Below are 27104 nucleotides of genomic sequence, written 5' to 3' on the forward strand. Positions count from 1 at the left end.
AAACCCGCTGTGCTGCTGGAAAAAGGCAGCAGAGCCTTAGCCAGGATGCAGAAGGTAGGGAATAGGTCCCAGGGCTCAGATTAGAAAGGGAAGAGCTGAGAGAAAGGGCAGAGCTGTACCTTATGTGCCAGCGTCATGAGTAGAGATACTCAATGCCATGCGAATATAAAGGCCAAATTCACTTAAATCAAATAATGTAAACCCATTAAATGCAGCAGTGCAGATACAGGGACTTTGGGGGGGTGGGTGAAAAGCCCCTCAGTCTCAGGGCATGTGCGGTAAGCCAGGGAATAACAGATCTGTTCTTCCAATTAGCCAGGGCCATGCTAGGTTAACCCATTCCAGCCTCTAAATTTCAAGTCTTATCCCTTGGATAGGTTTTAATGCAATAGACTGACCAGGCGTTAGAAGAACCAAGGTGGAGCAGAGGCTGCAGCAGCACTCTTGCCAAGAGCATCAAAAGGCAAAGCAGATTGCAGCAGTGGTTGTGATAACTGTTACTGGAGAGCTATCTGTGGAACATGAAGACAGTTCACTGACCCTTCACAGGCCCTGAGGAAAAAGGAAATGAGCAAAAGCCAGCTTGCAGGACTCCAAAAAGGCAATATTTTAATAAAAAGAAGGTAAAGTTTAAGGTAATACCGCAAAAATTGGTCAAAACAGAAAAACATTTCTGTATCCAGCAAGTCATTTACCGCAACAATGGAACCAGACACTGCTTTGTCTCACTGTGGCCACCGGAGGTTGGAGACAGTTAAAGAGTAGTCACAGGCTCTGATAAGCATCACAATCCTTCAGAGCAAGGAAGAGTGCTTTGAAAACAGCAAGGAGCTGCTCTCCCAAGCAGCAACACCTGACAAGGGCCCACATTCACTGTAAGGAAGAATCTGTGCATGTTACACTGTGCTCTCTGCTACTGCTGAGCTCAGGGAAAGGAGGACTGGCAAAATGTCAGAGCAGTCCGTACCCCAGGCTTAGCTAGTGCAGAGGGCTCTCATAAAAGCACAATTCTCCCTGTGTGCTTAATGCAATTAACCTGAAAGACAGCAGACAAGAAGCAGACTCAGTTCTCTCCAGGTTGGCTCCAGCCAGTAACAGTAGACATGCAGGTCCATTTCTCAGGTTTGTTCCCCATTTGGTTCCAATGAAGAGTGTTTGGGTCTCACAGCAGCAGTTCTTAGCAGCAGTCGGTGCCGTAGCAGCGGAAGGTCAGGAGTTTGTTCCATATGTCTCACCGACTCCCTGCAAGGATCAAAGATTAGAAACTGCCAGAAAACTTCCTCCCCCTTCCTCTTGCATAAAACCCTCTGCACAGGCAAGCTATCCTCCACTACTCAGACTTCACATTTCCAGTGCTACAAGGTTTTTTGATTCAGCGATCCACCCTCTGCAACGCCACTTCCCACCAAGCGGAGGGCTGCAGGGCCAAGCTCTACCCTCAAGCAATCCCACTACCCCTCTAAATCCTTCGACTGGCCAAATGAGTCATTTGGATCCTGAAGGGAGACATAACTATGTCAGCATGTTGGTCTCAGAAAATACCAACCCACTCAATAGGTTTGTTCACAGCAGCAAGCACCCCTAAAAGCCAAGAAGGAAGGATTTGGTGGGGACAGAGCTGTTGCCTGCAGCTCTCAGAAGGCAACTGCCAAGGACTGCAACCCAAAAAAAAGAGGTGCAGTAGGAGTACAACAAGTTCTTAAACATACATTTCCCTCTCCCAGAGCAGTTGTCCAGGAAACATGACAGTATTTGTCTCTAGTTGTCCTCCCTGCAACAGCTTTGAGGTAAAAATTAGCTTCTTTGACAAAGTTTCCTCAGAGTTGTGGTTCAAAAATCCCTGTTTGATGTGGACTTTCTACATCCTGTTTCAGAATCTCTCCAGTCAGAGGAGGAAGCAGCTTTGCCTTCGCTCTGCCTTCACTGATGCTTACCAGTTCATAATCTTCCACGTATTTGTATTTCTTCTCCCGATAGTAGTACCTCTTCTTCATGCAGTACAGAACAACAATGTCGCACAGCACTGTTGCCTAGTGGAGATTAAAAGAGTATAAGAAAATGATCCTCAAAACGAGGCACTAATCTAGAACCGAGTGTAGGTGCAGACAGTGTCACTTACCACACCAAACAGTGCTAAGCCAGAGCCAATGTTAATCATGGTAGGAATTACATCAAATTTTCCTGCCTAGAAGACAGTTACAAAGGTGAATATGTTTTTCAGCACCTCTGAAAGCCCCCACCCCAAGACCTCCAGGAATCAAGTCACCCTACCTTTCCAAACACTATGATATCAAAGCGGATGCCATAAGCTTTGACAAGCGTCTGTGATTCGGTGCCATTGCTATCCTTGTAGTATTTCGCATACCTGGAGAAAAGGTAGGTCAGCTGGAAATTTTGAGGTCGCTTATGTGATCATGCAACATCCAGGTGTGTTCAATCATCAGTATTTCCAGGGGCAAGCCCCAAATGATGGGGAAAGATTTCATGCAGGCAAGCACATATGGGAGAAAAGCCCAGAACAGAGAGCAGCAATCACATGCCAAACCAGGAAACTTGCAAAGCCCAGGAAGGAGAGAAAGTTAGCTTTAGTAGAGGAGCAGAAGGACAGACAGGAAAAAGTTCAGCTACACATGAGCCTCAGCCACCTGAGGTAGAGGGAAGCAGGAGGCTGCAGAGTGCAGGCAGCCAGGAGAGGGCAGGGCTGGGAGCAGGTAGGGAGGCAGCACAGCTCAGCCTGGCCAAGGCTGTTCCTGGTCCCACACAATGTGACTCGCGGGCAAATGACAAGGGATGAGAACAAATAAATGAGATCAAACTTACTCCGTCACATGGTTGACTAAGCCATGAGGAAGAAGAAAAGAGGGTGGAGGAGGAGAGAAAGGATTGGTAAGGCGCTGCACAATGGTCTGGAATTAGCAAGAGCACTTCAGAACCCACACCAGCCAGGCTGTGATATCCTCCAGCGGGTCTCATCTGACACCCCACTACCTGCAGGTCTGGCACCTCCCCAACACACACTTTTGCTGTCTGAAGAGCATCAGCTTCTCAATGAATTTATCCAAGTTCCACTGAAAGAGATCCCCTCTGCTAAGTGAGAGTTTGTGATTCTAGAAACAAGCATAGCCCTGGGCAGTGTTTCCTCACGAGTGGGACTGTTGCAAGGATGCTGGCAAGGTGGCCAGTCCATATGTTTGTAGCTCTGAGTCTGGATGCAACAAGCCACCCAGCTCTGTGCTGGCAGTTTTACTGGAGGCACTGGACCCACCAGTCCTGGCCAGAATACACGTGTGGTGGTGCATGCCAGAGGACACTCCTGGTGCAGATAAAGTTCCTCAACCGACAGAGACACTTTGTAGAGGTTTGTTTTTCCCTCAGGCACAGTGAAAGAGATGCTTTAGTCTCTGATTCCCACATCTAGCCCCCTCAAAACACTGCCCCATCAGCACACTCTGAAACAGTCACTTGTCATATTGCCAGGACACGGGAGCCTGGCCCCAACAGCCACCTAAATGCTGATGTAAATATGACTCAGTCACTCTGACACAACCAGCAGAGCTTCACTGACGTTACCCCTCTGCTGGGGTTTGCACACAGTCAGGATCCCACCTGCTTATGTTTTACAGCACCAGAGAAACTCTCCCGAGTTTTATAGCACTATTAAAAGTCTAAGGACTACCTGTAATGGTCAGGAGTGCAGGCAGCCCGCAACACTGTGTCAGTGGCAGACTGAGCTGCAGGGACACCGGGTGCCCCTTCACAGCCACAGTACCTGAAGTTGTAGCCAGGTGAGACGGTGTGGGCAGTGTCCTTGTTGTCGAGGCGCCGAAAGGAGTATTTTGGCACACAGTGGGAAGCAGCTCTGTCGAGGTTACAGTCCCAGTTGATCTGCAGTGCCATGACTCCACCCTGCCAAACGGAGGGGAGAAGAAGGTGAGCAGTTAGAGTGCCCAGGCAGCCCAGCACTAGGCTCTCTGCCAACCAGGACCCTGATTTACTGGTGCTTGCCCCAGTCCCAATCAAATACTCTTTCCCCTGCTATAAAAAAGCCTTGCACATAACCACACCCAAGTAAACCAAGGCCAAATATTTGTTAAATAGAATTGACTCCAGCCCCTCTGGCCAGAGCAGCTCTTTCTGCAGCTACTGTGTCCTCTGGCTCATGCCACAAGGCAGAGGGTGACAGCCACCTGCTGTTCCTCTTCTACACAGCTGAACCCCAAGAGTAGGGTCTGTCAAAATACCTCCACAGCCATTTCCTGGAAGTCCTGGCCTGCAGCTTCAACTATTTTCCCTAAACGAAAGATAGGGCAGAAGGGATCTGTCTGGGGGTCATAGATGCAGTTCTTCAGGTAGGTGGAGTTGATAGTGGGGAGGATGTTTCGCCTACAGGGGAACAGAGACAAAAGATCTGTTGCATCTTCTTCCACTCCTCCAGTCTTGCTTTACTGTCCAAGAGACCAGACAGCACCATGTCCCAAACACTATTTACTTGCTGAAGTTGAACTTGGGGTACCAAATGTTGTTCTTTACCAGAATGGTGAAGTTCTCAGCTTCCCGCAGGAATGCAGGCCTACAAAGTAACAGGAAAAGCAAGTAAGTTTCACTTATATTTTCACAAACAAGACTCTGCAGGGTTCCTGGTGATCACCTCTTCAGCTCTTTCCAATAATAACTCGTAGGGAGAAACATTGGCTCCGTACTGAGCCACTCCGTACTCCTCTCAGGTGGGCCAGCACTGAGTAGGAAGCACTCACTTGGGTACGTGATAGTCATTCTCCACAGGGCACCATGCAAAGACTTCACAGGTCTTGACGCTCTCGTTGTACTGTACGCACTCCCCAGTCTGGATACCTGCAGAGACATGGGAATGGAGGTACTACCATGTATTTGTCCTGTGATATCTCCTCACTCCATAAGGTGAAGTGCCAGTACCAAGACTCCCATTAGCTTCCACTGCAATTTGTAGTGCAATTTCAGAGGAAGAAGCATCAAGCCCTTTTTCTGAGTCAAATCCTCATCTACATGAAAAACTGCTTCATGGACTCAAGGTCTTGGAAAAGCCCTCACGCTGTTTACTAAATCACCAAACACACACTGTCCGGTATCCACCCAACATAGTCTAAATCCATCCGCTCTCCCCCAGAAGAAAAAGCTGAGCAGCTCTTTCAGCTCTCTTAGGTGTGAACTAATGAGAACATGGAGACTGAAGTGAAACGATGCCTCCTTCACAGGAGGGAAGGCACAGCCCAGAAGCATCACAGCACAGAATTAAAGGAGCCCTTGCAGCAGACTTCTTACCGTTGCTGTGGGTGCTGACATATCCTGGAACACAGTCGTTGTTTTCTCTGCACTCTGTTTTATCATCTGGGAGCTGGAGAGGAACAATAATTACTCTAAACCCAATGAACTCTCTCCCTCACACTCCCACCCACACAAGGCAGGACTAGAGCAGATCCTGTACCTACCTCTGGGCAGCGGCTTTGGCGCTGGTTTAGTGTAAGTATCACGTTGGTCATGACAAACACAGCATTCTCCTCCTGAATGTGCAAAACAAGAAGAAAATTTAAGAGTGACAGTCTGCAAAGAACGTCTGAGGCACTGCCTCAAATATCTCTGTTGACAGAGGGGACTTGCTTTGGACACTGCTGGTGTAGCACTAAAGAAGCAGACTCCCACATGCATTGTCTGATGCCACTGCCTTTAGGCACAGGAAGGACTGTGGGACTGGCAACCCTTTCTGTCCTCCCACTTGGCCCAGATTTCCTCATTAACGTCATGAAAACGGATCACAGAATTCCTCACGGGAGTTACAAGGCAGGAGCAGATACAAAGATCCAGCTGCAAGTCTGAGCACAACTCCCACTCTTTTTTTCTTGTAATGTATCTATTAGAAATTTGACCACTCCTGGTTTGTTTCTCCAGGCTGCCTCACTTCTCTTATTTTCAGATCTGTCCAATTCAGGATCCGTTCTTTGCTTCTGCTCAGCCAAAATCCAGCTAAACCTGTTGCTTTTTTTCTGCACGACAGCTCAAGCAGACAGTGACCCACGACTAGCAGCTTGGCCATGCCTGCCAGCCCAAAAGGCTGTCACTTATTGCCCACACGGCACAGATTCCCACAGACAGAGTCAATCAGTAACTACAGCAATATCTCCTGTTCAGTTCAGGATCAAGTGACTTGCAGCCTGTTCCTGGGGTTTCTGCCAACAAGTTAACTTTGAGTTGTTTGCTTTAGAACGCAGTAAGAAAGAGGACGTGTGGCGATCATTGCAACTTTTTCCTGAAGCCTACCAAACTCTCCTTCCTATGCAAGCACACACACGGACACACTTTTATTGAAACAAGCTTCCCCAGGGCTACTGGTGCAGGTGTTTGGCACACAGTCATAGAATGTCCTCAGTTAGAAGGGATCCACAAAGATCAGAGTCCAGCTCCTGTCCCTGCACAGGACAACCTCAACATTCACACCACGTGTCTGAGGGTGTTGTCCAAATGCTTCTTGAATATTGAAATTTCTTCACTATGAAAGTGGTGAGACACTGAAACAGGTTGCCAAGGGAAGTTGTGGATGCCCTGTCCCTGGAGGTGTTCAAGGCCAGGTTAGATGGGCCTTGGGCAGCTTGATTTAGTGGGATGTCCCTGCCCATGGCAGGGGGGTTGGAACTAGACGATCTTTAAAGTCCCTTCCAACCCAAACTATTCTATGATTCTGTGATTGTCAGGCTTGGCGCAGCAACTGCTTCCCTGGGAGCCGTTCCAGTGCTCTACCACCTTCTGGGTGAAGAACCTTTACCTAATACCCAACCTAAACCTCCCCTGGCACCTTCCTGCTGTTCCCTTGAATCCTATCATTGGTTTCCAGAGAAAAGAGCTCAGCACCTGCTCCTCCTCCTCCCTGTGTGAGGAAGCTGCAGGCTGCAAGGAAGTTTCCCCTCAGTCTCCTCTTCTCCAGGCTGAACAGACCCAGAGACTTCAGCCACTTCTCATATGACTTCCCCTCTAAACCCTTCACCAACTTTGTGGCTTCCTCTAGGTGCTCCCCAGCAGCTTTATATTCTTTTTACTTTATATTCTTTTTATACTGTTTCATATCCTTTTATACTGTGGCACCTCAAACTGCACACATCACTCAAAGTATGATCAGCAACGAAGCACAGCTGCCTCCTCTCATTTCAAGGAAGAGCAGAGGCTGTTCACCAGAAACCCCTCGCTCTCCACGTAGAGGTGACCGATACCTGAGGAGGGATGACATAGTCAGCGACATCCCAGACTCTGGCTCCCAAAGCAGATGTGTTTGTCAGCGTCACTCCTTTCACCTTCGTGATTACAGAACTGACCACAGAGTCCGTTTCCTGGTAGCCCTTCTCCCACAGGAAGACCCAGCTGCAAGAGAAGGATTGCAAGAAACAACAAAACTGAGATAAAGGTCATAAACCAGCACAGCCAGTGGGAATTCCTCCTTTTTTTTTTTTTTTTTGTCACCTGAAAGGGTCCAGAAAGTTTCACAACAAAGGGGGCACAGGACCATAGAATCATAGAATAGTTTGGGGTGGAAGGGACCTTAAAGATCATCCAGTTCCAACCCTCTGCCATGGGCAGGGACACCTCCCACTGGCTCAGGCTGCCCAAGGCCCATCCAACCTGGCCTGGAATACCTCCAGGGATGGGGCAGCCACAGCTTCTCTGGGCAACCTGGGCCAGGGCCTCACCACCCTCACAGTGAAGAAATTCTTCCTTCTGTCCAGTCTAAATCTGCCCCTCTCCAGTTTATACCCATTGCCCCTCATCCTATCCCCACAAGCCTTTGTAAACAGCCCCTCCACGGCTTTCTTGTAGCCTCTTCAGGTACTGGAAGGTCACTATAAAGTCTCCCCACAGCCTTTTCCTCTCCAGGCTGAGCAACCCCAACTCTCTCAGCCTGTCCCCATACAGGAGGTGCTCCAGCCCTCCAGTCATCTTTGTAGCCGCCTCTGGACCCGTTCCAACACCTCCATCTCCTTCTCCAGAACTGGACACAAGACTGGTCTCACCAGACAGGACCACAATCCCCTCCCTCGCCCAGGACACGACTGGTTCTCTGAGCTGCGAGCACACAATGCCGCCTCCCGCCCCTCAGCCATTGGTTTGGCGCGGGGGGAGTTCCTGTCTCTGCTCCCGAGGGCTCCTGCCCAGCCCCGAGCCGCCCCCCCGGCCCCGGGGAAGCCGCCTCATCCCCTCCCCATCCTGCGCATCTCTGGCCGCAAACGGGGGTCGCAGCGCCCGGGGGGGGGGCTCCCGGGGAGAATCTCCCATTCCTCCCTCCCAGCAGCCGCCCAGGGACCCCTCCCCACTCCCCCACTCCTCCTTCCCCGAGCCGGGAGGGGTCTCACCCTATGACATAGGCGAGGATGGCGAGCTGCACGGCGCGGTTGACGAGCCCCACTTTGCGGCTGCGGATCAAGACGATGCGGGGGGTGTCGTATTCGAAAAGGAAACTCTGCAGAGCCCCACACGACACCATGTCGGCGAGGAGAGGGCGGGCGGGTCCTGCCAAACCCCAGCGGGCAGCGGAGCCACAGCGCCCCGAGCAGCTCGCAGGGCGCTGCCGCAGCCCCGGGGCTCGCCCGCAGCTCGGTTGCGGTGGGGAGAAAGGATTCACCGCTACCCTGAGCCCTCTGCGGCTCCAACGGGGTGCCCTGAGCTCTGCTGTGCGTGAAGATGGGGTGGGAAGTGCGGGTGGTGGGGCTGGAGGAGGCGATGAAGCCTCCCCGTAACAGGGGAAACGAGGAGCAGCTGAGGGAGCTGCGGTTGTTCAGCCTCGAGGAGGCTCAGGGCAGACTTGATCACCCTCTGCACCTTGGAGGGTGTAGTGAGGTGGGAGCTGGTTTCTTCTCCCAAGAACAAGTGATAGGATGAAAGGAAATGGCCTCAAGTTGCCCTAGGGAAGGGTTAGACTGGATAACGGGAAAAATTTCTTTACCACAAGAGCAGTGAAGTATTGGAAGAAGCTGCCCAGGGAAGCAGTGGAGTCACCATCCCTGGAAGGGTTCAAAATACCTATAGATGTGGCCCTTGGGGACACACAGTTCAGTAGGCACAGTGGTGTTGGTGTGACAGTTTGACTGGCTGATCTCAGAGGTCTTTTCCAGCCTCTATGATTCTATGCTCTCACCCTGGCTGCTAAAGCTAGGAGGTGTTTTTCCCATGCTACTCATTGTTAGCAAGGTTACGGGAAGTTTTTCACCTCCATACTTGCCACTGAGTCAGCCGTTACCTGACAGCCTGCTGCTGTCAGCTCTACGCTGAGTCTGGGCTGCCAAGTCTCACAAAGAAACTGGGCAGATGAGCTCAGGCATGGGCCATCCTAACACCGGGACGTAACTTGGAGCTCAGGCATGGGCCATCGCTCAGGCATGGGCCATCCTAACACCAGGACGTAACTTGGAGCTCAGGCATGGGCCATCGCTCAGGCATGGGCCATCCTAACACCGGGACGTAACTTGGAGCCAACTCAGGGCAAGGACAGAGCACCTGTCTGCAAAAGACAGAAGAATCCTATCTAAGGTTGTCACCCTTCCACCCATGATGAGCAAATCCTTTCTTTATCCTCTCGCAGAATTAATCTTTGCTATAAAAGCAGAGATCTGCACCACCTAATTCACGTACCTTCCACCTGATGCTGAGCTGCCCAACACAGTGCTTATTTTAGAAGCATCACCATAACCCTCCTAATAGCAGGTAAATCACTGGCAAGAGATGAAGTGAACTCACAGACTGGCAGTGGGAATTTCAGACAGTATGAAACTATTAAAGAAACTTTGAATTGGCTATAGATTAGTAAAATGCTGTATTTATTACAAAACCAGTAGAAACTGAAAGGACCAATAAAAAGAAGACAGAGGATAAGGAAGAACGTATACACAAATGTGAAAGAAGACACAAAATCACATTCTTAAGTGACTATTTCGTGTAATTCTTTCCAAAAGGTAAAAGTTGGTTCATGTGTCAGAACAGGAATGCATTAATGCCAACTATAATATCTTCCCAGTCTAGATATATAAGAACCTGCAATAGGAATGTTAATACAATAAATCCATACTACAATTGAAGATACAAATACAGTATGTATAATCTGCCAGCAACACATCTTAAAATACATGTGGGAAATGGCAAACTGCGGGGTTAGCTCAGAGAGAACAAAGCTTAGTTGAAAGGAGTGCAGAATATACCTGTTACAATCCTTCTCACCTTGCTTCTACAAAAATAGAACATGTCCAAGTATAACAAAAAGAAAGAACTGAAAAGGTGTTGAAGGACAGATTAGTCTACCCTGAATTTGTTGCTTCTTGGCTGTGCTCTGGCCTTATGCATCGTAGCACAAAGCAACTCGCACTGTGACAAGTTCAGGAGGAGGAGGTGTAGGAGGCACGGCCTGCTTGAAGCTAAGAGAAGACAGGAGGCTAAAGTCCAAAATTACAATTTCAAGGAGTATGAATTAAATGCCCCAAAATATGACATGAAGATGGTAGAAGTACTTTTCACTGTAATTCCTGAATTCAACCTAAAGGAGTAATACAAAGAGAACAGTCAGGCTCTTCAGAAAATGCTTTGCTTATGTCACTGAAATAATCTAAAATGAGCCTGTTTAATCTGGATAGACTGTGAGGCCTTGAATGGTGAGTTATGAAACTACGTGCTCAGTGGCCTCTTTCTAGAGCCTCTTGATCCAGGGCTGCAGAAAGACGATGATGCTGGGGTACAAAAAATGCTCAGGACCATAGAATCATAGAATAGTTTGGGGTGGAAGGGACCTTAAAGATCAGCCAGATCCAACCCCTCTGACATGGGCAGGAATACCTCCCACTAGATCAGGCTGCCCAATGCCCCATCCAACCTGGCCTTGAACACCTCCAGGGATGGGGCAGCCACAAACTCCCTGGGCAACCTGGGCCAGGGCCTCACCACCCTCATTACATCATGAAGAAATTCCTCCATATGTCTAGTCTAAATCTGCCCCTCCCCAGTTTATACCCCTTGCCCCTAGTCCTATTGCTACAAGCCTTTGTAAAAAGTCCCTCCTCAGCTTGTGACTCTCCAAAGACAGCGTACAAAAATTCCATTGTACTACAAAAGATTTAGAGAGGTTACACACTTTCTTCTCTTTTTTTTTTTCAAAACGTCTGTGAGAGAAAACAAAGGTTAAATTCCCAAGGTGAGTCAGAGTGTGAGCTCAAGATGTGCTACATCCTTATTCCACATTAAAACCAATATAGTTGTTGATTGCTTTGGGATAAGTATCTCTAATTTTCCACCTGCAGCAATTTGGGACAACAGCTCTGTCTTCTAGATCAAAAGAGCCAAAGCTCCAGTGAATGTATTGCTTGTAAGCAAAGTGACGCAGCTCTTTGTTGATATTGGCATCTGTCAAGATCAGAAAGGGGTATTTGTAGAGAAGGGCTTTCTTCAGGGTGTCACTGCACAGCACGAGCTGCTGAAATGAATGGGTGGTTGTGATGCACTGCCCTTCTTTCCTTCGGCAGCAGAGCTGCTCATGGTACTTCTCTGTTGGCTGGCATTTGCCGCAGAAGCACCACTTTCGGGAGTCTGGGGAATGAGCCCCTTCTCTGAGAGGCTGCCGCAGCTCGTATTGTTCATTATCATGGTTCTCGTTGAACTCGCTGTTGCAGCAGCTGTCGGCATCACAGAATTTCACAGGGTGGCTCTGCAACAACAATTCCCAACATAAATTAAAGAAAACTGCATTTGCTGCTTCATCCAACTGCAGAGAGAGTTTACAACTGTGATCTTTACCATTGGGTTTTTCGTTTGACACAGCACAATAGGGATAATGACGATAAATCAGCAGATCTGAAGGAGGATTGTCTTTCTGTGTTGCCAACGCCCACCCTAGCGAAATCAAATTGACACCTTGCACGTTGTTTCAACACCAACGCACTCCCACTGGCACATACCCACCCCAGGAAAGCAGCAATTTTTAGCTGACTCTAGAAAATACATTCTCTGGTCACAGGACCTCTTAACTTGAAGTGGACAACAGGAATCTAGTGTTAGGCCCTCAAAATCTAATCTGGAAATATGGGAGGTGTGGGGGTGGCAAAACCCTGAATCAGTTTAGAATGACATTCCGCAGTTCTCCCTTCCAAAGGGAGAATCCTAAAGGTTAAGTGTCTGGTTTTACCTCAACAATGGTGCCTTCGGTATGTTGTAAGCTTGTTTTCAGAGGCTTCTGTATCAACGTAACATATGGCTCATCCACATAGGACACATAGATGACCTGTGCAGCAGAAGAAATGAGCACTGTCAGCTAGAGTAGTCACTTGGAGAACTGGGGACAAGCACAGCATAGATCCAACCTCAGGGCTTGGGTTCTGCAGTCTGAACTCCAATCATAACTCCCTACATCTGTATGTTGCAAGGGCCCATATTTCCAGTCACTGGGATAGCAGACATGGGGAGCTGCGGAGACAGAGAGAAGAGGAAGAGATGGTATAGAACTAACTGTAGGAGTGGGGCTGTGCAGGACCTTTAGGTACTTTCCTCTTCACTCCTCTTTAAAATCACGTATCTAAAATGCTGGGGTATTAGTAGAGGCAGTGTAGAGAAATAACCCCTAATGTCTGGAAAAAGAGGAAGAGGCAACTGAAGTTGGCAGCGAAGAGGCTTTGAGCAATACCTTCTTCACGGACAACCCTTTCATGACACCCTCCTGCTGTTTTGAAGGCTCACTATTCCCTGCAGGTTTCCCTGATGCAGCTGGTGTGACTCTGCCTTACCAAGGCTGTGTCGAGAGCCCACTGCACTCATGCAGCGCATGCTGTGCACAGCTCCAGGGAAGCCTCCTGGGTCAGCTGCATTTTTGTATCCATAAAGCAGCAATTTATATTCTTCACCTGTCTTGAAAACGGCAGAATTTCATACTTTCTCCTGTTGTAAATTTTGTAGAAAGGTGATTTGCCACAGCTGGCGCACTGACCTATGCGAATAAGAAGTTCCATGATAGTCACAACCTGCAGATGGAACAAAAAAAAAAAATAAAGCAGTGATTCCACCTTTTCAATGAGATTGTATCTCCAGAATTGGTTTTATTAACATAAAAAATAAGTCTCTCACCAAGCCAAAATAGGATATCATGGACCCAACATTTTTAATTAGTTCAATGGCATCAAATTTTCTACCCTTAAAGAAAGCAAGAAAGAATAAGTGAGAGGCAAGGTCTATTACAAATCATTCAATTTTTTTTTCATCTCTTCAGAATGCATCTTGGTCTCTTTACAATGCAATCAATCCCAAAATTTCATAGACCATCTCAGACACTTTGCAGAGAACAACAATCTGTGAGGGAAACAGTGGTGACAAACAGGGTTCATGACAATAACAGTGGTATTGTCTCAGCCTTAAACTGCAGTCCTGCCTCACTCCCAGTTCTGGAGTCAGCTTTGCTCTCTTATGCAGTCCAGTTCACTTTAGATCTACTCATCTGACATGACTTCCATCCCAGACTGATGGACAGGAGAGAGGAGAGGGGTATATGGCTAAGGAACTAGCAAGCTTTCTTCTCCCTCCACAACGAAAAAGAATTGCATTTACTGTGCCGAAGACAAGGACATCAAAGCGTATTCCATAGACTTTGAAAAGGGTTCTCTGCTCCTTCCCATCTGGTAGCTTGTAGTACCTTGCGTATCTGCAAAAGAGCAAATGAAGATCTGTGCAACTTCTCTGGGGGATATAATGCCACGAGACTGCAGAACACACAAAGAGGCATAGTTTCTTCTCCTTTCTTCCTCCAGCCCTTTCAATCTCCTGAAATGAAGGTGCTGAGGTCAGTTTGATGAAGAGTATTTTGCCCAGCATCTGATCTGGCAGTCTAAATTAATACATATAGAGAGATTTAGACAAATTCAAAATCCAACTAATGTCCAATGTGTGTTTTTCTGTCTCAGTTCAAATTGGAACCTGAAGCTGCAGAAAGCAGCTCAGTCACTGGTAAAGCAGATAGAAGACCCTAGCAAGGATGTGCGAGGAGCTGGCAATGGCAAGAGTGACTATGCTTTGAAAGTATTAATATCGTATTATGCAAGACCAACTCTGAACTCCTGAACACACTTCAGCATGCTGGATATCAGCCATTTTCCATCCTTCAGTCAGTAGAAAGTGGCAAGACTCATGTAGGCCTTTACTAACTTCCAGTTTCTTATTTTATCAAGAACATGATTGTCCTGATGCAGAGCTCGCATCAGCTTATGGATCAATAAGCAGTCACAGAGCATGGAACAAAGAGGTCTTTTTAAATCTGACAATGAAAAGCTGGCAGTACAGACAAAATCATTACATTAAACTGAAAGACATACTAAAATACACAATGGTGCTAATATCCAACCGCCGATAACAACACCCTTAAGTCTTCTGCCTCAGACATGCTGTCAGGACTTAAAAGTGCTGTGTTGTTCTTGACTGTTTTACTTGAGTGACCTCTAAGCCCTGTTCTCCTTCATTTAGATAAATTATTTGAACAAGAATTTCCATAGCTGAAGGGACACAAGGTCAGTTACAGGGCAGCAGGTACTCACAGATCACTCTGTCATTGCTAATCAAAATTTGGTTTGTAGTTGGTTGCTTGTTCAAGTACCAGAAGACTGAACTGTTTAACTGGATAAGTCTGGTGTCAATGCCATCAGCTCAGCCCTCTGCTTTCTAGTGTCTCCAGCTACTCATTCAAATTATGGAGACATCTAAAGAAAAATACATTTTCCTCCTTTTCTTGCTCTTTGAATTCAGTCCCTACTGGTCTGCTTTGCAATTTGATGCTAACAAACCATCCCAGAGCAAGCTTTTACTTGATTCCACTCTCTCCTGCACATCCTACTGCAAGCTAAGTTTGGCAGACTTTCAGAGTGCTTTTAATCAGAGTTCCCGAGATCATGCGATCATTTGCTTCCCATTCACTGCTATCTGATTTGCATTCTCTGAAGGCAGTGAGTCACTCAGAATACACACTGTAATGTCTTCTACTTTCTTCTTGCTTGCACAGACATGAAATGCCCTTTTTCCTGTGCTGAACAATTCCACAGTCTGTGGCTAAGACATGTTTTACTGGCCAGCTCTTTGCCTCTGAAGCCTGGAGGTCAGTTAGGATTTATTTGAAAGTTTCCCCAACTCTTTCCAGGATCAGAGGTTTTCTTTAGCCTCCAGATTAGAGGTCGTTTCACATCTGCTCTCCATGGCATAGAAGTCTTTTCTGTAAGGGCTTTGTGTTCAGACCTGACCTGTTAAGAGCTTCCTTGATCACCAGCTGGAGCTTTGCTCCCTTGCACCTCAAGCAGTTATTTTCTTTTGGAAGGCTAAAGCCTGTTTCCATTCAAGTCTATCACAAAATTTTCTTTGGAAGTGAGATGAAATCAATAGAGGTCCATGCAGACAGAGGTTATAAGCTGCCCAAAGTAGCTTTCCTGACTTCTACAAGAGCTAGCCTGCAGGGGAACAGCATTCTATAAATGTCCTCTTTCTTAAGCTCTTTTCCAAATTTTTCTTCTGCTATGGATCTTTGTTAGCTTTAGGACACTGGGCTGGATGGAACTCTGATAGGATAATATTTTACATTCTTATGATATGTCACTGATATAAAAAAAGTTTTCTTGAATATGTTAATTGTAGGATCATTTCTAGCACTCGCTCCCAACTCACTTGAGTAGCTCTACTGAACTCAGCAGCTCTGTTTATACAAGTTGGCATCTCAACAGCCTGGCAGAGTTTGTGCATGTTCTTCACTAAAACTTCCATGCAGATTTTCAATAGCATTATGCTCTAGCTATTTGCTGCTCTTCAACTTTCACAGCCTTTGCTTTTTAAGTTGGTACATTGAACTACTTTGCTCCTCTTTTTTTTTAATTTTGGAGACATCAGAGAATGACATTTCTTTGCCAATAAACCCCTTCATTAACAGATGCAGAGTCAGGCCACCAGGATGTGGTCTGGCACCTTGCACAGTCTCCCAGCAGACTGTTTTTTCAGACCAGGCTCACTTCATGCTGGAGAGATTTCAGCTGAAATGCAGCAAAATAATCTTGCTACAGACTGGTATTTTGAAGCTTAAAAGGTAACAAACTTTGGGCAAACCCATTCCTGGCATTTTGACCCCAGCTGTTGATGCAACACTAAACATCCTCAAAAGTATTCCGCTGTCTTCTTCCAAACCCCTTCTCAGAAACTGCTTAAATGTATTCAACACAAAGGTTGCTGGCCTCAGCCCCACAGCACTGTCTTGCTTTTTCCTTGTGATCGCTCCCACCTCCTGTCTGTGGTTGCCAGGCCAGAGGGAATGCCTGTTTGTTCTTTGTTTGCACAGCTTCAGCACAATGCAGCTTGGAATATGCTGGCAGCTCCTAGGTAGTTATGGCACTCATGTTAGCGTCACCAATGTATGAAGATACATAATGTAATAATAATCATGCTGTGAGTCAAAAAAAGAGTGCCGTTACACAAGAATTGCGACCTGGAACTGAAGGTCAGCTTTAAACATGGCAATAAGCATTTGATAAATGCTTTGTGTAACTATTTAGAACTGGAGTCACATCAAGATTTTTTGTCAAAGCTTTTCATAAATCTGCTATAAGCACACAGAACCAAAAGCTCTTATTTGATTTTGAATCAGTCTTGATTCAGTGAACTGTGGGGTTACGCAGATGGAAGAAACACACTTTGTTATTTCATTTGTGTTACTTGCCTTGGGAAACTCACAAGTTTAGGTAGTTTCAAGGTGCCATATGGTGGAATCTGCTCAAACTATGCTTTGCCTTAGCTCCCAGAATAATTGTTGGAAATTTCTAGGCCTTTCCACACAGAAATAAAATCACCCATAATACAAGCATACTCATCTGGAAGATGACCGCAATGATACATCTGTATAACTGAAGGAACTGCAGGCTAAGGACACAACTAAAGGAGTAAAGAAGGAGAATCAAATGTCTTGTCATTCCAAGTCATCATTCCCCATCACATCTTTGCTTCAACTGAAAACATGCCACTTGCTTCATGTAACACTTTTTACCTGAAGTGGAATCCAGGCGTTATTTTTTTGTCATCAAGGCGGCGGAAACTATACTTCGGACTGCAGTCATAAAACCATCTGTCCAAGTTACAGTCCCAGTTAATCTCAATGGCAATGATTCCTCCCTAGAAAGAGACACAGTAAGCTTAGGGACTAGCACTGTGATTGCTGCCTGCACTGAACTGCTGTCAAAGTCAGCGGAGACTTGAGGGATGCCACTGGCAGGGACACATCTCTAAACACGTTAACTCATAAACAACATTTGCCAATCAAGATATTTTCTATGGAAGTGACTTAGTTACATGAGCTAGAAGCTACCATTCATTCAGATCTTTCCTGTCTTCTATTTCTCTTCATCTTAGTAGCACAGTTAGGGATGTAGCTGATACACTATGACAGTTATTTCATTGCTTTAAGCTACACACAGGCTCAAAACAAAAGCCTGAGCTCAAGGCTAAGTTTTGTAAGCACCCACTCCAAATGTTTCGTCTTGAATGCACTGTGCCAGGCTGAGAATCAATAAATGTGGCTCAGCTGAAGACTGTCGGCAGGACACTTCGGTTTTACTTCTATTCTACCCATCTGTTGACTTTCTAGAGGTATGGCTGGATACTGTCTTAAGGGCATTTGGCTCAATACCCTAAAGAACGCAGTGAAAATGTGATGGCAAAAATAAGTACTTTTTGACTCTGAATATAAGCTGCCATTTGTGCCAGTCTGACTTTTGGAGGATTCCTCCAGCAGCATGATTTAGGATCTGCTTGAGTAGAATCAAAAGATGACCACAAGTGACAGCCTTGCGTAGGACCTATTTAAATGCACTGTGCTTTGCAGAAGGGCCTCAGCGTACTATGGTATCACCAAAACACTATCCAGTCTACCAACATGGGCCCCATTTTGTGAGACGTTAAGCATATTTAATCCTTGAAATCTGAGGTTACTTTGCTTATCACACAATCAGCTTTGAAACCTAGAACAATTTCATTATATGACAGACAGCAAAACGTGCAGGAAGAGAATCAATACAGTGTTTTAGCACTGAGCATAGGAAAAAAAGAAGTGGTATCACACACCTTTACTGCCACCTCAGAAAAGTTCTGGTTTGCTTCCTTAAGGATATCTCCCAGACGGAAAATTGGACAGAGTGGGGATGTTTTCTTGTTATATGTGCAGGAAGTATTTAAAATTGGTGGAATATTTAGTCTGTGAAGAACACACACAATTGTTTAAAATTAAAAACAAGCTGGAGCAGCTACAGATACAGGTAAGGGACTTCACACTTACTAGAACCCCTGATAAATGTGCTTGGTTGGTAAGTATATGAGCTTTTGGTTTTGTAGCTATCAGATATCCCTAAGTGGGATCCGGGAATCAAGATGAACTCTTTACCCTTTGGATATTAACACTAGCAAAATTCTACGTGTATAAACTAAACACTTTCACCTTATATAATAATTTGAATCATGTCTGTTGGGCTCTATTTTAGTGATTTTACCTTAGCATAAACCATTATATCTGAATGAACAATTCTGTTGTCCAGTGCATGACAGAAACAGAGTCACGTCAGGAGGCTCTGTTCCCAAGCCCTCCTTATTTCTCTTAGTTCTTGAAGGATTAATAGGGCTAAAGAATAATAGAAACCTGGTGTTTGTCACACAGGCAGATACAGCCCTGAATGCATAGCCTTTTTGAGGAAAGAAGGTGCCAGTTTATACAACCTAATTTTCCGAGCACAACTAATCACTCTTTAGAAAACATTGAGGAATGTTTGCACTTACACAGTGTCATTAAATTTTGGGAAGTGAATGTTGTTCTTTATTAGCACAGTGAAGTCTTCAGAACTCCTCAGAACAGCAGGCCTAAAAAAGAAACATCAAATTAACTTCTTTTACTTAAATAAATCAGTTAATGTTATGCTACTTTACTATTACTTGGAAAGCTGTCAGTAGGAGGAATATGTTGCTAAGAATAACAGATTGAAAAGTGGCTCAGAGGATCAAGAAAAGTACAGGTGGTTTTCTTAGTTTTAGGTATAAATTCTTCTCTATTGCGCTTGTTTGTGTGGGCCAAGCCTACCTCGAGTCTCTACATGCAACTGAAATATGATCTCAGGAGACTTCTCATATAATTCTCATAACTATAGAATACTAGTAAGAAATAACACTATTTGACAGCTGATGATTTCTGCGCAATGAATTGGCCGTTTTGTTGCTGGTCCGTGCAGACAGGTGGCTGTTTTCACCAGAGCTGCCCAGCCAGTCAGAGGATAAGAACGAGCCATGTGCCTGATCCTAGAGGATGTCTCTGGAAGTCGGGCGTCAATCACATCACCAAAGATCGTCCTGCCTTCCTAGCAGATGTGGTTTGAGGACTTCCCCTGCACTGGTTTGTATCACTAACTATGCAGGTGGAATGCAAACACAATGGAAAGTAGGCTGCCAGTCTCACCCTTCCTCACAAGAGTGATTTCTCTGAAGCTAATGTGGCAAGAAAGAAGGAACTTTCCCACGAGTTGCCAGCTGGGTAACCATGGCCTGGACCATGTGAGACAGCCTCTGCTACACTCCAGGACCTGCCAGGGCTATAGGAAAGTAAGAGATAACAGGGTTTAGCATTGCTTATCTAGCACAGGGACTACGCTGAACTGCAATATTGACATTGCCCCTTTGTCAGTAGGAGCCAGGAATATTTTCATTTCCATCAAGACAGCCATTCCAAGGGGGAAATTCAGTCTTCAAAGCAGTCATCCACATAAGGGACACTGCTTCTAAGCAAGGAATATTTTTCCTATCATTGTATTTTGAGCAATGTCTCTGCATCAGAGATCTGTGATGACAACAAGCACGTTAGCTGAGCGACGTGCAGCTTCCATGGGGGACTTCTCAGAGTGTCTTTTAAACCAAGTCAACAAATGAGACTTGATTGCAAACCAAATTAACATTTGTAGATGCCACCTGGACACGAAAGTGAGTGATGAGTTTCAGTGTATAATAGGCACGATATTAATAATGTATGTTAATTTTTAAAGAACTAGAAATGAATGAACCAATAATGTGAAATTGTCCATAATTCCTCTGCTGGGAAGTATCTGGAATCTCATCCAAAGCTCTTCTGAAATAGGTGTTGTAAACACCTGTCCTTCAGCCAGCTTATCTGATAACTGTGCCCTGCCTCAGGCAGAAATTAATAACCAAAAAGAAAAGACTCTGCTCGCCAACATGCAATGGCTTTGTTCAGCTCCTGCCATAACTAACAGGAAGGAAAAGGAGGCCTCCTCTAAGGTTCAAGAAAGTCACCTTTCAAAGGAATTTGGACAATAAAGACAATCATGGGTGTAACCAAAGCCCAACATTGCTACCTCAGTTCTCAGCCAGATGGCAAAGCTTCCTGGGCTCCGACCTTGGTCTTATGTATCGTTCTCGTAGAAAATAAACACTCAGCTTTGCTTTTTAGTGTTTCCTCATATTTTTTCTTGCCAATGGAACTTGTGAAGGAACTTTATACATCATAGGTTTGGATCTGTCCTCTCACCCATTATTTTTGGTCCCTGGTAGTGACCGACTACTGGCAGTTTAGAGGAAGGTTAGGAAACAAGACAGAATGTGTGAACTGTGCGATGTAATTAAAAGCATAATTCCCTCTGTAACATACGCAGCAGTCAGCCTACGCAGTGTGACATTTAAAAATGACTGGCAGTCACTGAAACTTTATAAAAAAAACCCCTAGGATTTCATTAACTTAGGAAGCTCATGCATATCTCTCCCGGATGCTGTACGAACAATAACAGCTTTCCCGCTGCTGGACAAAGCCTTTTTCAGATCACAACTCTGTCTGCAGCAGAAAGGAATGGAAAATTCCTTTAAAGAGCTGAAAAATCTCAGCAGAAGGAGCTGTAGGAGGCTCTGGAGGGCACTGGCAGTGGAAAAACTGCTCAGTCTCTGCAGAAAACCCCAAATTAGGGAAAAGATGGGGTATATACATAGAATCACACTCATACCTTTTAAAAGCAATGACTTAATAAAAGTGATAATTGACCTAGTTTCTTACACGTTTCAAAGCTGGATAAGGGGAGATAAAATTGATTATCGTTTGCTCCCTTAGAGTATAATTTTCATCATTTCAGATGAAGGTAAATCTTTTATAAATTTTTTTCACGCTTTGGCTGATACAGAATGGAAATAGAACATTTTAATCTTGAAACACTGGACATTCATGGGGTTACAAAAAAAGATGGCTACGAGGCCTCTCCATCCTACCCTCTAGGTCACAGCAGCATCGTTCTCTGTAGTCTTTTTCCTAGAGTTTTCTCAGCTCACTGTTAGATTGCCAGCATTGACTTCTTCATCATCTGCCTAGAGAGCATGGAATGTTCTTCAGTCTGAGGTGGATCCCCAAACACTAGCCTGCAGCACAATGAACAGACAACCAACCTACCCTACCGTTCTGGGAGGTGGAAGTAACCTCCCTTTGACACATGAACCCACAAAGAACTTCTACACTATAGAGCCCTAAGCCTTGCAGAAGAAAACCCCAAGTTCAGAAACTTTATTTCTGTCACTGATTAAACCCATCGTACGTTGATGCATTTTCCTTGACATTTGAATTAATGAGCCAATGCCTCTAGTGAATTCTAGATGAGCCTGTGACATCTAAAACCGTTTCCATGGCAGCTGCATGATGTTACAGACTGGAGGCTATGACTTCACTGCAGAATCATACAGCAGGACAGATTGTTAGATGTAAGTTATTTAGATATTATAATGAGTGTTAACAGCATGGCTATGATGGAAATAGGTGTCTTACATACATGAGATACACATGTGCCTAGGTAAAGGGATTATGCTGAAATTTCATTTGCTTTGTCAAAGTAAATCCTTCTTTTGACATAAAGAAATGCAGATGTGTCTTTCACTTACTCAGGGGGGGTTTCCATGGATTCCACAGGGCACCATGCCCTGACCTCACAGGTTTTAACAGCTGTATTATAACGCACACATCTTCCTGTTAGAATTCCTGTAGAGAAATAAGCTCTTCTTCAGCAAAGGCAAGAGTTTTTAAACAGTTAGAGGCAGTTTCAACCTGTTAGTGGATTCCTCCTCAAATGTAAGATAGGGAGCTTGACATTTCAGATTGTTGCAGCTTTCTACAGGAGGAAGCTGTAGGAAGAACTACCCGAACCATGGTCCTGCCACACCTCATCAATTCTTATTTAGCAGTTTGCTTGGGTCAAGAGTGCTTGTCATTGTTTGGGCTGAGGGTGAAGTAATTTCCTTCAAAGTTTTATATGAAGTTACATATCTTAGTTGTGGAATAAATTGCGAAAAAACTGTTTTGGTCAGAAGTTTAACTCAATAACATCAGCAAATTAAACAAGGTGGGCAGAAAACCTCAGTTTTTTCTGTACTCTTGGAAAATCAACATTTTCTGTGAGCTTTTAGCCTTTACCAAGAAAAGTGATAATCCACCGAACAGCCCAGATTCAGATAATCTCAGCACTAAAAAGAACTCACATAGCTGATGAAAATAGCATGATGCCTTCTGGACAACTGGTCCCAAATAAAGGACACAAGTCCCCTGACTTATTCTGCGAATTTTCTTACCATCACAGGAGTGTTTACTTCAAACAGAACCTGCAGTCACTCCACCATTAAGCAGCCAGGGACTTAATTGGGAGTGACGGTGAGATTGGCCATCGTTCACACCAGCCTGTACTCCTCTTCACATCTCCCCTTCCTCTGCTCCCTGTCACCATTTCTCCTTTTAGTAAGGGCAGACACAAGCTGATAAGAACTCAGCTTTGTGGGTTTGTTCTCAGATATCTGTTAGGATTCTTCATGATGAGGGTGGTGAGGCATTGGAACGGGTTGCCCAGGAAAGTGGTGGCTGCCCCATCCCTGGAGGTGTTCAGGGCCAGGCTAGACAGAGCTTTGAACACCTTGATCCAGTGGGAGGTGTCCCTGCCCATTGCAGGGGGGTTGGAACTGGATGATCTTTAAGGTCCCTTCCAACCCAAACTATTCCATCATTCTATGATTCTGTACTGTTCTACTGCAGTTCTCCAAGTTGGATCCTGCACATGCTGCACTGGTCAATAATGCAACAGAAGGCAGTACCCACAAAAAGATATTTCAGGCTGAAAACATCATTTACATACCATGACTGTGGACATCTACACTCCCTTTTTTACAGGACTGGTCTGAAGAGCAGATAGATTTGGCAGAGGGATACTGGGAAAAAAAATTCATTAAAAAGTAATATAAATATCTCCCTCTTCACACCTATGTAAGAATTCTTACTCAGCTTCAATGTGAAAGTACTAACAGAAAATAACAATAAGGAGCAGGTATAACCCTTAGTTATTATTTGGCTTATACGAGATAAGGCCCAGCTACCTGCAAAACCAGAAAAAACCCAAACCTTTCCTTGCTTACAATAACATTTTCCTTTATTATGTATGTCTTTTCCTGGTTTTCACACTCTCTCCTATACTATTAAGCACAAGAAATTTAATAGTGGACTGTGTAATTCTTTGTTCACTAACAGTCCCATATACTTTTGCCAATGAAAGTCAAGTTGCATTCAGGAACTGCTCTGCCAGGTCCCGCTTCTAGGCCAGAGAAAAGAGGAGACCTGCAGCTGATGACCAGGTTTGGACTACAGAGAGGAAGGAAGGGAACGTGTAGGAACGAGCAGCAGTAATAGTAAGTAAGAGCAGAGAAGCTGATAGCAACCCCATCATTCCTTCAGGATTTCCTCAAGAGCAGGAGCAACGTCAGAGCAGCTGGAGAGTAATCTCTGACCTGAAAGTCATCACCTCTTGAAAGTGATGCAGATAGATTTGGCTGCAAGGCAGTCACAACTGCCAGCTGACACCCCAAGAAAGAAAAGGAGCAATTAAAATAGATCTTGCATGTTCTCTGCTGAGATGCATATAGAGCGAGCAACAGTATTTGCTTGTACCAGCCCACTCTTACATCAACATGCATTCAATAAATTAAGTATAAATCACAAAATATATTTACCTCAGGGCACTCTTGCTCAAGCTGATTCTCTGTCTTAATCATGTTGGTCATCACAAAAAAAGAGTTCACCGCCTACATGGAGGAAAGAATACGTATCGAGCTGAAATTTAACATACATGATTCAGACCTCTGTCATTGCAGAAGATCACCTGGAAAGACAACAAGAGCTGCTTCTTCCTGACAGATATTCGGATTCTACCCAGCTCAAAGAGAAAAAGTCAGGGACATCATCAGAGCAGGAATGAGCAGCCAGAAGTAAAGTGGCAGTGATTTTTTTTTTTTTTTTAAATGGCATTACTACTGAGCAAGATTCCATGGCATTAATTGGTAATGACACTACTGTGTTTACTACAGCTATACTGGAGTGAATTTGTCCCTAGGTTTGCTATTACTAAAATTCTAAATTGATTATGTAAAAATTGTGTAACAAACAGCAACACAAAAATCTCATAAGAGGATTTTTTTTCCATATATGAAGGGATGAAGGGAAGATTTGGCTTCAAACATCGCTGTCTCCAATGCATTCACACTGAATAGCAGGGTAGAGACATGTCAGGAAAGCAACCAGATCACAGAATCATAGAATCATGGAATAGTTTGGGTTGGAAGGGACCTTAAAGATCATCTGTGTAGCAATGGAAGTCGATTATTGGACTGACATTGAGACTTGCCTGCATTGATATAGTGTATTCTGCTGTATCCCAGATCCTGTTGCTTGCGTCAACCACTCCCTTCACACTAGTGCGAATTGAGCTGTTAACTTCATCTACCTCCTGATGGAGTCTGTATTTGATGACTATACAACTGGCCAGATAGAACAGAAAGGACAAATAAGCCCATAAGAATAAAACAGGTCATCTTCTTTGTATCATTCTTGGACAAAACGCACTGCAATAAAAGTTAGATGAACCTTTTCAAGTAACGAAGAGTGGTTTTGTGTGAGTCACATGCATCTGCGGGACCAAAGTCTGCCTTTGTTTTACTTTCACTTCTGCCTTTGTCAGAAATTAATTGACACATGCTAGAAGAGAATTTCTATCATTTAGAATGGGAAAATAGAAAATATGAGGTGACATCCTGGCCCTTTCCCTGCCATTTGTGAAACATCAGTTGCAACAGTGCTTGATGTCATTCAAAAACTTCCACTCATGCTGTGTTTCTGTGCACCACTTTGACTTTTTCCTGTCACAGATGGTAGTGCCCTCTCTATGTTTTTTCTCTTTAAGAGAGCTTAAAATACTTAGTCCTTAACTTTCCAGAGTGACTATGTTTGTGCCTCATGCTGGTTGCTTCAAAAACCTTGGCCTAATGTTTTGACTTCCTCATGAATCGAATGTGTTAATAAAAGGAGGAAGGATGCCTCTATTTTTAAGCTGACGGGAAAGCCACCAACTCATCTAACTCATAAAAGCACTGTCAACTTTGAAAAACTATTGTATGTTCAGAAGATACTTTCCACACTACATAAAAGTGATAAAAAGATTTGCTTTGAAAAGCAAGCTGCAAGAGCTATCACCATTTCAGTTTAATAACAGACTATTCTGGGGTGGATAAAATAGTATTGGAAGAACAGAAATACAAAGCAAGTGATCAGTGTTCCTTTATTTATACTGTTGATTGCAATAGCATTCAGCCTTATCCTGAAAACAGTGCTTTGGGGTAACCGTGCTGTTGGAAAGTGGCAGTGGGAACCCAGTTCTGAGCAGAAGTAGGTGGGCATAGAACCTTAACAAGGCAACTTGAATTTCCTGCTTGATTCTTTGTGAGATTGAGATCCATGTGCTCAATGTCCTGGCTTGCTGCCCTCCCATGAGAATGAAACCAACTTTATGAACTTCGTCAATCTTTGTTCAGCAAACACTTATCACTGAGAACAGCCGTAGTTTGGCAGCAAAGAGGAAAATTTGCCCTTTAGAGGCAATCGGTTATTGTGTATTCCTAAAATATTTTATTGTTCATGAAATCTGCTGCAAGGGATAACTCACCATTTCATCTCAGCCTGAATAGAAGACTTTACAGAGCAGGGTCTAATCTCAGAAACACTGGTGTAAATCGGAGATTATTCAGTGGACTTATTTTGGATTTTTTTAAAAAAAACAACAAAAACCAACATCATGGCAAGAAATGAAACTGGAAGTGTTTCTTACAGGAAGCTTAGCTAACTCTGTCCAAGAAACCCCACCTTGTCCAACAACATCCTATGCCACACTCCCACCATAAAGTTCCCACAACCACATCCATCTTCCAGGAACGGCCTCACGCCGGATCAATGATGTTGTTGGCTGCCACAAAACTCAAAGCACTGAAAGTCAAGTTGTAACCAGGCAACCTCCAATACAACACAGCTGCAGTACAAAACAGCATCCCATCACCATGCACTTACCAAATAGCCAGAGCAATGGTTGCATAGAGGAAAGATTGCAAACATCCACATGTAACGCTCTGAATGCGTATTTGTTTCGGAGTATCATAGTCAGTCATGCTCTTCAGCCAGCCACCTACACCCATTGCTAACACTGGGCTTTTGAAAACTGAAACTGCCTAGTACTGTCCTCTTCCACCCCAGGCCACCCCCCTTAAAGGCACAGCCAGAAATCTGTATGAGGTACCACAGGGCTTGGAAAGAATGGTATTTGGTGGAACCAAGAGCTGCCTGAAGAACCAAGTCCTTTGGTTTGTTCACAGAAGCAGCACCAAACTTCACCCCAGAGCTCCACAGCCGATTGCTCAGCAATGTTCTTGTCACTTTCTGTTGATGGTACCACCTGTCCTCAGTATTACCAGATTTTGCCAATCTGAAGTAACGATGAGACAACTGTAGAGATGAGGCTAAATGAATGGAAGCCAGAGTCACGCTGACCTCTTTCTGGGCCTGACTCCACCACCCACCACTCTGCACCATTGCAAAGACGATGTAATGCACTCCTGGACTGGGCAGATGCATGCAACATCCACTTTGCAGGACTGGCAACAGCTGTGCAAGACACAGGGCAAAGGTAAAGCAAGCTTTTAGGTCATCAGTGGCTACCTAGACCTCC

The 27104-nt window shown here is 44.9% G+C and overlaps 2 protein-coding genes across 5 annotated transcripts; both read right to left on the minus strand.

The window, feature by feature from the left end:
- Nucleotides 1–347: 347 nt before the first annotated feature.
- P2RX4 (purinergic receptor P2X 4) lies at nucleotides 348–8656 on the minus strand. Its single transcript, XM_054082275.1, has 12 exons — nucleotides 8370–8656; nucleotides 7236–7383; nucleotides 5466–5537; nucleotides 5299–5371; nucleotides 4755–4851; nucleotides 4490–4570; nucleotides 4242–4383; nucleotides 3770–3906; nucleotides 2272–2365; nucleotides 2120–2185; nucleotides 1935–2030; nucleotides 348–1242 (listed from the first exon to the last, which is right to left on the minus strand). The coding sequence occupies exons 1-12, from the start codon at nucleotides 8498–8500 to the stop codon at nucleotides 1210–1212; spliced, it is 1170 nt and encodes a 389-aa protein (XP_053938250.1). The 5' UTR covers nucleotides 8501–8656; the 3' UTR covers nucleotides 348–1209.
- Nucleotides 8657–10341: 1685 nt separating this feature from the next.
- Nucleotides 10342–26934, minus strand: P2RX7 (purinergic receptor P2X 7). 4 transcript variants are annotated; one of them, XM_054082692.1, is made up of 13 exons: nucleotides 26450–26693; nucleotides 24738–24870; nucleotides 24067–24138; nucleotides 23199–23271; nucleotides 21961–22057; nucleotides 18823–18903; nucleotides 18118–18247; nucleotides 17045–17169; nucleotides 13588–13681; nucleotides 13111–13176; nucleotides 12891–13007; nucleotides 12179–12274; nucleotides 10342–11701 (listed from the first exon to the last, which is right to left on the minus strand). In XM_054082692.1, the coding sequence occupies exons 1-13, from the start codon at nucleotides 26572–26574 to the stop codon at nucleotides 11228–11230; spliced, it is 1683 nt and encodes a 560-aa protein (XP_053938667.1). In that variant the 5' UTR covers nucleotides 26575–26693; the 3' UTR covers nucleotides 10342–11227. The 4 variants fall into 4 exon arrangements, 3 of the variants coding, with proteins under 3 accessions (XP_053938667.1, XP_053938668.1, XP_053938669.1); XR_008452750.1 differs by having other exon boundaries at nucleotides 11645–11701; nucleotides 12179–12456; nucleotides 12974–13007; nucleotides 26450–26934; XM_054082693.1 differs by lacking the exon at nucleotides 24738–24870 and having other exon boundaries at nucleotides 26450–26615.
- Nucleotides 26935–27104: the final 170 nt, after the last annotated feature.

This window comes from Cuculus canorus, chromosome 17, assembly GCF_017976375.1.
Source record: "Cuculus canorus isolate bCucCan1 chromosome 17, bCucCan1.pri, whole genome shotgun sequence".
Taxonomy (NCBI): domain Eukaryota; kingdom Metazoa; phylum Chordata; class Aves; order Cuculiformes; family Cuculidae; genus Cuculus; species Cuculus canorus.

What these genes read in the sequence shown, in the direction of transcription:
- P2RX4 (XM_054082275.1), bottom strand. Translation starts at nt 8,500, where the DNA reads ATGGTGTCGTGTGGGGCTCTGCAGAGTTTCCTTTTCGAATACGACACC. An exon ending in CCCAAGTTCAACTTCAGCAA is followed by an intron (nt 4,384 to 4,489) that starts GTAAATAGTGTT and finishes GTTCCCCTGTAG; the next exon opens with GCGAAACATCCTCCCCACTA. An exon ending in TCCAGGAAATGGCTGTGGAG is followed by an intron (nt 3,907 to 4,241) that starts GTATTTTGACAG and finishes TCCGTTTGGCAG; the next exon opens with GGTGGAGTCATGGCACTGCA.
- P2RX7 (XM_054082692.1), bottom strand. Translation starts at nt 26,574, where the DNA reads ATGGGTGTAGGTGGCTGGCTGAAGAGCATGACTGACTATGATACTCCG. An exon ending in ACCATTGCTCTGGCTATTTG is followed by an intron (nt 24,871 to 26,449) that starts GTAAGTGCATGG and finishes CTATCTGGCCAG; the next exon opens with TTGTATAGTCATCAAATACA. An exon ending in AATACACTATATCAATGCAG is followed by an intron (nt 24,139 to 24,737) that starts GCAAGTCTCAAT and finishes TCCTCCATGTAG; the next exon opens with GCGGTGAACTCTTTTTTTGT.